The sequence below is a fragment of the Embiotoca jacksoni genome, unplaced genomic scaffold, assembly GCF_022577435.1.
Source record: "Embiotoca jacksoni isolate LCO1_2020_lvr unplaced genomic scaffold, fEmbJac1.0.p SCAF_30, whole genome shotgun sequence".
Classification (NCBI taxonomy): domain Eukaryota; kingdom Metazoa; phylum Chordata; class Actinopteri; family Embiotocidae; genus Embiotoca; species Embiotoca jacksoni.
The window spans coordinates 783,616-795,062 of record NW_027185382.1 but is presented as its reverse complement, the minus strand read 5'-3'; the positions used below and the strand labels follow the sequence as shown (position 1 = coordinate 795,062).

Sequence of the window (11,447 nt, the reverse complement as noted above, 5' to 3'; positions counted from 1 at the left end):
AATTGAAGGCCTTCAAATGTCAGAATTCAACTACATTGCAAAATCGTGAGATCTTGCCTGGTGCACCTTTAATGCACTTATTTTGGATGTTGGACCACAGAGGCTGTCTGATGCAGACAGACAAAAGTCAGCCTCTTGTTCTGCTCATCTCAGAGAGAAAAGGTCACTCCTCATCTCCGGAGGAAATATATAAGCACAGAAGCTAAATTCTCCTCTTTTCATGTCCTCCTGCTTGCATGCGTATGTGTCAAGTTGTGACAACGACCGGGTGTATTCGGCCCTGCTTCACACAAACGAAGGCCGCTGCAGTCTGCGACCCCGAGATGACTTGGCAGCGACGCCCAGATCCTGACTGGGGTGTCTCTTGTTCGCCGAAGAGCCTCGATGAGATTTCCCAGCGACTCCTTTTCCTTCCTGTGCACCCTCCAGCCCACTGAGCTGATGCCCCTCCAAAAACACTTGAAGAAGACTGGGAAGGAATCCTGAGAAATTATTATTCTCACTGCTGTAAAAACTCGGGACTGAGAAGAACATTCTCACAATGGAGGGACAGGGACTGTTTTCTCTGTCAACAAACTGATGAAGCTTGCTGCTGTAGTTGGGAATGTGTTTCCCACTGCGGACACTAATCATAGACTTTTTTTTTTAAAATTCTTCGCCTTTATCTTATGATATTTTTTTTTTTCCACTCCTGACAACTTTAGCACCTCTCGTCATCATCAGCATCTTCCTGCTGCTCCTCAGTCTCTGTCCTTCATTCTCCTTAATTAAACACTCTCTTTATTTACCTCCCTTCTGACTCCACTCAGGCGTCGTTCACATCAATTGTATTAGTCAGATCCAATCCTGTTGTGTTGATGGTTCACATTTGTGCTTGAAGGAGCAAATACATGTGAGTTTTGTGAGGTGAGTTATGTGAGGTTCACCTGTGACGTCATTGGCACATACTTCTGCCACCTTTTGACTTTACTGTGGGAGGAACTGGTGTCACATCATTCATCTTTATTTGCAGTCTGGACTTCACCTGAAAGTGGTAGTCAAATTATTTTGTCTTTTCTAGTTGATAACACCCCCCCCCCTCTCTCTCTCTCTCCCCCACTGAGCAGATCTATAACAAAGTCATATGAAGCCTGAAAAAGACACTCCTGCTTGGTATTTTAGTCACAGTACTGTACATCATTTCAGTGAATAAGGAGTTATTAATTAAGCCATTATCACTGCAATTTCATTGGGTCAGATATCGTATCAAAATGGAGAAATGTTCACAGCCTGTCATGAAGTCAGTTCGACAAATGGATTCTATCTCCTACACCCCTCCTCCTCCACCGGTTGAGGTCTGGGCTGATCAAAGGGGCAATGGGCCCGCTCTAACATCCCACCTTTCCCCAGATCCTGGGAGGAGCCTGCGCCTGGCAGCGAGGAGAACAATGGCAGGAAACTGAGAGAGGAGCGAGGGAGTTCCTGTTGGCAGGACGATGCCGAAGACGAGAGCGACGACGCGCCTCGTGCAAGTGGATACTGGCCCGCCGCCCTGAGAGGGAGGAACTGGGCTCTTTAAAACTGGAAGAAGCTTATTGTTTGAGATGTTTTGAAGAGTTTGATCCCAAAATTCTGACGTTTGAAGGGAGGGATGTCTTTAGATAGGACGTCTGCTTGATGTGAACAGTTAATATCGGAAGAAAACTCCTTGCAAACCAAAAAACCTTCATAACTGTTCAATACGGTTGATGGTTGTCACCTCTTCTTGGGTTGTTTGGTAAACCTAAATAAGGCTTAGGAAAGCTTAAACTCCGCCTTTTTTTTTTTTTTTTTTTTTTTTTTTTTCTTTTTTTTTTTTAAGAAGAGTTCAGTGGGATGAAAAAAAGTGTTAGGCTGTCAGGGGTCTTCCTAGCTACACCCCTGGCTGGCTCGTTCCCTGGAAATGAACTCTCCACGTGATGTATATTCACACATTTGATCATGACGTCCCTCCTCAAACCACCAAAGCTGACAACCAAGTGTTGACATCACTCCGTGATGAGCTGCTCAGATAATTCATGACCCTGCAGCGGTCCGAGAGGGCCGTGCAGCAAGCGGCAGACTTCCTGCGGTCCCACCCAGGCCCGGGTCACATCCACGCAGTCGGGCCACATTGCTCACCCCAACCCCTGCACTGTACACCCTCCACACCCTCGAGCACCGCTAAGAACTCATTCCATTGTTCTCAAGAGTGAGACATCCCTGTCCACAAGTGGCCAGATCACCCTCGGAGCTAGATGTGTGTATGGCAAGTGTGTGTGTGTGTGTGAGAGACAAAGCATTGTTGTAATCAGAAAGCTCTAATGAAGTAGAATTACTGGAAACTGTTGCAACATATTGTTTCAAGCTCAGTCCGACCTCCCGCGCATTCCTTACGTAACTCTGCTGCTGCTGAGAAGGTGCAGAGCGTCACGTCAGGGGTTTCTTAGGATGCACTTGGAGTCTTGATAAATGGGAAATGGGGAGTTTCCATCCGAAGAATGCCAAGTGAGCTGACACTTTACCTGAGCTCCAGCTTCTACTTTATGAACAGATACGAAAGATACATCGAGCATGTTCCATGATTGGGGCCTTCCTGTAGACTTTGAGGTCATTGTTTGATAAAGATACAGGCAAGGAAAGATGATTTTTGGTAAATCTGCTCTGTAGTCCCTTAACTCTAATGAGGGTTGGGTTTAGACTGAACACTCGGAGGTGGAAGCTGTTCATTTCGTGCTGTTTTCTAATCTGGTCTGTTGTGCGCGTCTGTTTTTATTGACATGCCTGGGGTGCACTCAGGTAGTATAGGTTGCTGTGCATAGCTCGTCCAAATATGGTCACTTCTGGCTCCAAGAAAGATTGAAGGCTTTAGATTAGCAGGTTACAAACAAGGGTTAGTTGCCACCTACTCGATCCATGCAACAGACTAAAACCTTGGATATTTCAGGCTCCTGCTTTTTAAAATCTGCCTCCAATATGTCCCCCACTTCATGACGAAGATATTAACACTACTACATAAATATTTCTCTGCTAAACTGAATGTTTATTCTATCACTTGGGACTATCTGAAGTTTAACAAAATACTGACAGTGTGTTGCAAATGTTCATAACAGCTTGTTTCTCAGTGCATCAGCAACAGCAAATTAAAGCAAAACATGGACATGATTTATGTGATTATATTGCTACATCTGCAGGATCTGAGATCACATGTGTGCCTCCATTCAGTCATGTCCTGTGGAAATGTCCTTGACAAATTCGCAGAACTGCCACCGACTGGAAACCTGTGTGGACACAACACATCAGCTAAACGCTTTAAGTTTCAGTGCAAGCATGCGGAAGTTGAGGCAGTAAACAAGAGTTAGTCATGAGGCTGAGGAAGTGTTTGCTACCAGCACACAAGAGCCGACAGATCAAGAGTTCAATGGCAATGTATTCTTAGAAACAGGAAGCCTGTAATTCATCCACAAGTCTGATTTCCACTGAGGTAAATATGGGGAGGTGCAGCTCCTCGGATGATGTTGTGATAGTTAAACAACAATAACATCTTTACTCACATCTTTCACATGCTTTGAGTTGCATTTGTGCCTTTATTTTTTCATAGGAAACCTGTGTCATCACAAATCGCACAAGATAGTGCACCATCTTTCATGTTGCTGCAGCAGGACCAGGTTAAAATGTTTTAGATTTGAGCACAAAGTAACATGGGAGGTGACGGTTTGTAGATTGTTCTTATGAGCATATCTGGTGTCTGTCTAAGAACCGCAGATACCAGAGTCCTTTGTGGATTGAGGTCATGACTATGAATGGCATGCAAGTGGATCGTAAATATGACTCGCACTGTGCACACATGCTTTTGATCACCCAGTTTTCTGTTTGCAGATGGATGTAATTCAGAGGAAAATAGCAGGTTAAGTGCTTTTACAGCCTTGTGATGAACGATGCACTGAAAGGGTAGATATAGCACTTTTCCTTTGGGACTTCCTAATTGTACATGTTCACATACGATTTGGACGGGGAGCAGACAGTAAAACACACCCTGCTTTGTCTGGAAACAATATTCAGTCGGACAAGGAAATCCCACCCTTAATTAAATATGTGGGAAGGAAAACAGAGTTACACATTTTCTCCTGTTTGTCTTTGAGGTGAACGAAACAGAATTAGAAAAACTTCAAAAGCAAAAGCTCTAAAGGGAATAAAACACAACCGAGTGACTCTTTGTGCGGAATCTCAGCTGAAAAAGGCTTGTTTTTACTTGCAGCATTATTCAGTATAAACAAGTCTGAGAAAACTATATTGCAAAAATAAAAATGTGATTCAGACTGCGACAAAAACATTTTAAAAAGTCATTCTTCACCTTAAAAACATCTACAGTATCTGAAATACTCCAAACTCAAGGTTCACTTACTAGCTTTCTAGCGTATCCCATGGCTTTCTTCAGAATAATGTGATGACCTGTGACATTTTTGCTTGCTCTGTCCATATCTTTGGACTGAAACCACACATTTGTGTTTTTTTGGGAGCTTTAGAGTTGCAGGTAGATGGATGTTTAGATCGTGGGACAGCAATCAAATCAAAAGGAGATACCAACCTTTAACTTCCTGTTTTTGAAAGCTGAAACCAGCAGCTCTTCGCTCCGGACAGGAAAATTCAATTTTACCTCCAACAGTGGACGACACATTTACCTTCACACTTTTAGAAACACTGAACATTAACGATGATAACTGTGCCAGTGATGAAGATTATCAGTGTAAAGTGTGAAAACAATGAATCAGCTTAAGTCTCGATTTGTTTTTTTTCTGGACAGAAACACATGAAACAACATGACATTATTGCTCTTTGTACAAATAACTAAATCTGCTTTAAGTAATGCTATACGATGCTATGCCCCTAACTTACTGGAAAAAGATGCAAAGTCCACATAGTGGCAGTCTGAATACAATGTACAAATTCATATTATTTGCCTTATGATATGTCATATTCAAACACACATATGTACAAACACGTGAAACTTTTCCTCTCAGTCATCGCTCCAGCATTTTGGAATAATCAGATATGAAACAAAGTGTAACAGAACATTAACTTAAAGGATCCTGAAGCTGTTGCCAAGCCAGACAATGTAAGTTTATGTATTTGACATCAAAGCTGCGAAGGCACTTTTGTCTGAGTTCACTCTGCAATTCTTACTTGCCATTTAGCTTAACTCCAAACTACTATGGCTCTGACTCCCGCCCAGTGACTTTAATCGATGGAATCATTTTGGCCCTGGGAGCGTCTCTGCCTCTCGTCTGCAGCATCACAACATCCCCTCTTTGGCCAACCTTGCTCAAACGTACTGTTTCTATTTTACACTCTCATTACCAACTACCTGTTTTCAAAGTCGATCAGAATCCTCAAAATGCCCAGAAAAATGTATAACTTTTCTCTTTGCAAGATCATCAGCCCAACAGAGCTGCTTCCTGTTCATCGAGGACTTTTTAAATTATTTCCACACGATGCAAAGAGAGTTCATTCCTTGTGTTGATGCCAGAGTTTGAGGCTGTTTGCCTCATGTTGTCTTCCTCATGTCTGGCAACAACCCTTTTAACTTATCATGGGATGTAAATAATGATGTCTTTGTCTCTATTCTCCTTCTAGTGACTTCTAAAAAAAAAAAAGTAAAATGTGTATGTTTTTGTTTTTTTTTTGCTTGGGAGATGAAAAAAAAAACAGTAGAAGAAGAAAAAGTTCTCCAAGAAAAGGCCGATCTTCGTAACACCTTCGGAGGAGAGTTGAAAAACGAGCCGAACGTCGAACGCCGCCTTCACACGAAAGGGCTGTCCGATCTGAATATGTCCGAGTAGCTCTTGCCGTTCATGTGCTCGGTGTGGCTTTCAATGCTGTAGCAGCGGTGGACCTCGGTGAGCGACGACGCCACGTAGGAGGCCGAGCGGAAGAAGTCGGCGTTGGCGAAAGTGCCGGCGAACTGCATCCGCTTGAGATTCCAGTGTCTCCGGAGAACGCTCTGAACCTGCAGGAGACACAAAGAGGATGGAAGGAGAATGGCAGTGTGACCTGGAAGCCAAAAAACATCTCTATCTAGTATCTATTCATATTTCGTGGAAAATTCAAAATCTACTGTTGCTTAATCAAACTCATGATGACTCACCTCTCCATTGAAGAAGCAGAATATTGTAGAAACCAGGAGACCCTGCATTTAAAGAAAAGTTCATTGAGAAAATACACAATATCCTCTCAGCTGAAACAGCTGCAAGATATGACTTTCACAATGCTCCTTTCCTAAAATATTTAAGAATACTTACAAAATGTATTCCCTAAAGTAGGTACTGACCTGGTAGTGCATGAGGATTTCCATGACGTACAGATAGATCTCAAAGACCCAGTGGTCGTGTGGCTTGTACGGGAGCAGGACGAACTGGATGCCCAGCAGAGGGATGAGGATGAGGGTGGCTCTCACTGCCCTCATGTAGAGGCTGGACTCGGCCTGGTGGGTAACTCGCAGCTTGGTGATGAGAACCCGAACGATGTTCAGCAAGAAGAAGAGGTTCACCTGGAGTCACAAACGGCCACCCGGGACATTTGATGGAAGTCGCAGATGCAGATTTACAGAGGATAAGTGTATAAGTGGATTTAATTTTTTTTAATCAAATTACTATCACTCCAATTTTGTATGAAATGTGTGACTTTCTGTCTACACTGCATGCATTCCCCTTCAAATGATGACATAACTTATTAACATCCACTGTGGTTGTGTGTCCATGTTCAAATCTAAATCAGGAGAGGAGTTCAGAGCTCACCACCAGTGCAGCGCAGATGGGACCATGGATAATGTACAGCAAGGAAGTAGCCGAGCTGACCCAGCATCTGTGATTGCATGAATGAGATCGTCACGTGAAACAGTATGGAAACACGTGATATCTTTAGAAGCGGTTGTGTGTGGAGGTGATGATCAAAAACACTCACTTGTCGTTGTAGTAGCAGTGACGAGCTATTGAGTGGATCACTGCTGGCACAAGTGGAAAACCTGTGAAAGCAAATTTGTGTGAGACCCAGAACGTATGTATGTTGGATTTATTTCCATCAACGTCTTACTTACCCCAACCCAGCAGATAATACCACACGAGATGCTGCTTCTCTGCAAACACGGCCACAACGATCAGAGTGTGCAGGTAGATGCCCTCACAGAGCATCCAGAAGTAGTTACAGCTCAGCAGGTACAGGTGGAAGAACATGAGCAGCTTACAGCTCGCCTGGAGGGAACAAGCAGAGTTTAATACCAAGCAGTTCCTGGGAAGATGTCCAAATTAAAGTATGCAGAAGGTCAGATCACTCACAGAATCGTTATATGTGTGTCCCTGTTTCTTTACAACTGTTGTGAGCCAGACGACAGTGATGACTGAGTTCAGCACGAACGACAGAAAGAGGTTTTTGTGGAGTGTTATCCTCTGGCAGCTCAGACTCCTGAGAGGAGGAGAGACTCATTGGAAACATGTTTTTACAAAGGATTTTCATCTTTACAACATTAAAAACATAAGTAAATAAAGTAAGAGAGGTGTAGAAAGCTGAGCCACACTCACTTAAAATGGACGAATATTCCTAATGAAATGAGCAGTGACACCAGCGACAGTCCATGACCGATCATAACCAGGTAGAAGTGAGTCATCGCCGCCTGCTACAAACCACAGTAAATACAATTATTCATAAATCCTCCACAGACTTGCTTAATTTTACAGCTTGCTCTGTTTCTTCTTACCGTCCCTTGATGCGTAATGTTGGCTTTGCAGTTTGTGAAGTTGGTCCACGTCCTGTTGCTGTCCGGGTGGCGTCCCCACTCGCCCGTCTCTGTGCACACTTTGGACGCCATCGCTGTTGAATTTTAAAGTAGTTGGAAGGAAAATGTAAAGTGTGCTGCAAATAATTAGCTCTCTTTTTAATTACATTATGTTGATGGTTTGAGGTTGCTTTTTTTTTATTGATATACTGAATAGGTTACAAGAAAAGAATAGCCAACATCTGGGGAATGGCACTTAAATTTCAAAGGAATAGAAAATACCACTTTCATGTCTGCACATTACATGAAGATGCAGCGAGGAAGTGATTAACTTAGCTGAGCATAGTGACTTGAAACATGAATGGAACAGCTGGAGTGACTCTCTCCGATTTTCTCCTGCATGTAGCTTTTCCAAAAACTACACATATACATTTCTATTTTTACATTTCTGTTTTTACAGTTTGGATTAAACAAGATGCTTTATTCTATATCATCAGTACATTGAGGTCTTTTTATGCTCAAAGTATTGCCAAAGCATAAAGCATATTTCTGTCTAAAATCACAAAGGGCAGAGAAATTCACCTTGAGTGTCAAAATCATGGTAGTAGTCTGGACAGCTCTGCTCCGTCAGGCCGGCTTCAGTTTCATCCCAGCACAGCCATCCATCCCACGTGGTGTTGCACACCGGCCCTGCACACAGCAACAGACACAAACAGGAACATATCACTGACAAGATTTTTCAATTAGAAATGTCAAATATATCGTGGTTCCAGCTTCTGATTTTCCTTTTGTATAATAATTTTGTGGTTTGACAAGCATGGAGAAAGTGTGCAGAACTTGTAATTGTGGTAAAGTCTTCTCAGTGTTGTATTTGTATCTTTACTTTCTCAACTACTGCTCACCAATGGATTTTGTTTTGCGATGTGATTCTGTCATGATCCTCTGGAAGCACTCGAACTGGGCCGTGGTGATCTGGTTCCGTGTTGACGGATGCTCGCCACGATGATTCAGATGCTCCTTGTAGTTGTCTTCGGGGGCTGCCCCCAGCAGCAGCTGAGATTATTGAGATACAAAATGAGACGGCAAATGCCAAGGAAGGGCTTCTGCATTATTTAGCAAAATATATGCAATTTATGATCGTTTTTCCTGAACCTGAACAGGTAAAACCGCAGAGTTCAGGTACAGCAGCTACCTTGTTGAGGGAGCAGAGGACCAGGAGGCACACGATGCAGCTCAGATCCATCTGTTCTCTAATTTTAATGTGGTTTCTGGAGAAAGTTCAGGAGGAAAGAAATGTCTTGTATGAGATGCTGTACAGGAAAACATGACACAATGTAGGCACATACTGATTATATACCGTATTGAATCATAAATTTACCATTAGATTGGATGATATTTTTACATTTTATTTGGAGTTATTTTTATTTGATTTGGAGGAACAGGTAAACATTTCACCACTATCCCAAATAGTTTTCCCCAAGAGCTCAACAATAAAAATGCTTCCTGAGTTGCAGCAGCAGCTGCAGAACTGATCCGGCGGACAATGTGTTGACAGGAGCTGGACTCCAACTCCAGTTCACGTGCTCTGCACTGTCGCATCACACAGTTAGAATTCATTCAAGACATCTGTTGTGTATCTCTGGTTATTCATGTGCTAAGTTAGCTTTTTCGTTTGCATTTTTAAACTCTGCCATTCTGTAAGTGCACCATATCTGTCAATCAAGTCATGTAAACAAAACTGAGAGTGGCACTGTGCCTCCAAACCCAGGTTTATAATTTGTAATGGCAGGTCTCCCTTTTTTGGATGTTAGGGTTACAGCTTTGGCCTTTTACTTCCTTTGTTCCCCATGGCTTCCTTCCTGCATGCTTATTATGCACGTTGTTCAACTTTAACTAAGGTTTGGCCAAACGACATCACTATGGCAAACAGGTGTAAGTATTTAGACGCTTTTATCAGCAGAAATGCTTCGTATGCACGTGTACTATTCAAGCCATTATGTCAGTTCAGGGAGGTATTATTACTATAATACATTTTACAACATGTATTATGCAATCAACCAGCAACACAGCGCTTCTGTGCAGCATATGGAAAACCATCGCAAACTGATTTTCAGAGTTTATCGCTTGCACTTACAGATGATGATAAAATCTACATTTTTATCTCCTGACACAAGTGACAGACTGCATCCGGCTGTGGCAGAAGAGGTTTTACAACTACAGCAGTGGAAACTATGACAGGTCTTTCTGTCATGTAAGAAAGATATACAGTTTGATTTAGGTAAAAAAAAAAAAAATTTGCTTAGTGATGCTATTCACTTGCTGAATGATGAACTGTAAAGCCTTAGTTCTGTTGTGCATGGAGGGATTTTACAAAGTCAACAAACAAACCACTGCTGTAAGACACAACGTCAATATTTCTGGTTTAAAGTGAGTGAATATGTATGATTTCAAACTGTATCACAAAAAGGATGTTTGTTACAATCAGGCTGCACAATGACTTAGAAATTATGGATTGCATAGAAGCATTTGCAAAACATTTGTTGATGAGACTAAATGAGTCTTATGTATCTAAAGTGTGATAATAAGACAACAGAGGAGTGACTGGGATTTCCATGTAGCTCTGTCACTGCAAGTTAAAATCACACTCACATTTCTTTCGAAAGTCTTTATCCAAAGAACAGAGGCCTCTTTTCTGCACCGGTTATCCTTCTGTAAATCAAAATCTTTCTAATGCTGTCCTCTCAGTATGCCAAAGTATGTTAATGATTAAAGAACATCTCATAATCCTGCAACACAAACAAACAAAACTTCATTAAAACTCTTATGGCTGTGAATTCAGAAAATCTTTAGCAGTTTTTAAGATGAACATCTTGAACACACCCAAAGATACGCAGTATATCTTCCTAATGGTCAACAAAGACTCTTGATAAGTCCCAGTGGAGGCCACATTGTGGGATCCATCAGACCATGAAAATTGAAGCACTTTTCCATGAGAAATGGCCTTTATAAAAAACACATCGGCCCTGAAATCTCTTTTCACCACTTTATGTGTGAAACAAACAAAAAGTTGCTCACATGCACTGTCACACCATAAGTCAGCACATCAGCACAAAAATCATTCATCAGGACCCAAAGTCCCACATTTATAGTTTAATGTGAAAATCATAAAGAAAAAAAATTACCTGTTTTCAGCATCGTAACCACAGTGCCTGAACAGGAAGCAAACATCATATTTTTTTTTAAGATTTACGGAGCTTACCTGTTTAAGTAGAAAAAAGAAATAAACACTGTTTCCAAGAGTAATCCTTTTGTCTGAGAGTTTACCTTTGCTGGAAAAAAACAACAACTATGAGACACTGTTTTTTGTGGATTCTTCAGGAGTAGCTCTTCAGCGAACGTTTTGCACCGGAGACAGAGGCGACACTGAGCTGAGCTGTCCTGATAAAAACTGACTGAGGCTGTAGATGACATCACATGCTCGCCTTTTGGAGAGAGACATCCCCAGAGAGTAATGATGAACATTAAAAAGCATGGCTATAACTAATAACCAATTGAGTTTTACTATGTATACTGTAAAGAATATGATTTATTTGAATTAATTTTGAATTATCTTCAGGGTGAATTTTGCAAATCATTAGCAGCTTAGTGATTTAACTTCATTGCATAGACTGCAACCTTTTTC

The 11,447-nt window shown here is 41.8% G+C and overlaps 1 protein-coding gene across 2 annotated transcripts; it reads right to left on the bottom strand.

The window, feature by feature from the left end:
* Positions 1-3,470: 3,470 nt before the first annotated feature.
* On the bottom strand, positions 3,471-11,171 carry LOC138207130 (calcitonin gene-related peptide type 1 receptor-like). Of its 2 annotated transcripts, none has more exons than XM_069164164.1 (14): positions 11,025-11,171; positions 10,415-10,551; positions 8,958-9,033; positions 8,668-8,818; positions 8,348-8,455; positions 7,748-7,860; positions 7,572-7,666; positions 7,329-7,455; positions 7,091-7,244; positions 6,958-7,018; positions 6,792-6,858; positions 6,326-6,544; positions 6,143-6,184; positions 3,471-6,004 (listed from the first exon to the last, which is right to left on the bottom strand). In XM_069164164.1, exons 3-14 carry the CDS (start codon positions 9,006-9,008, stop codon positions 5,798-5,800), a joined length of 1,395 nt encoding a protein of 464 aa, XP_069020265.1. In that variant the 5' UTR covers positions 9,009-9,033; positions 10,415-10,551; positions 11,025-11,171; the 3' UTR covers positions 3,471-5,797. The 2 variants fall into 2 exon arrangements, with proteins under 2 accessions (XP_069020265.1, XP_069020266.1); XM_069164165.1 differs by having other exon boundaries at positions 7,572-7,663.
* Between the last annotated feature and the right edge of the window lie 276 nt (positions 11,172-11,447).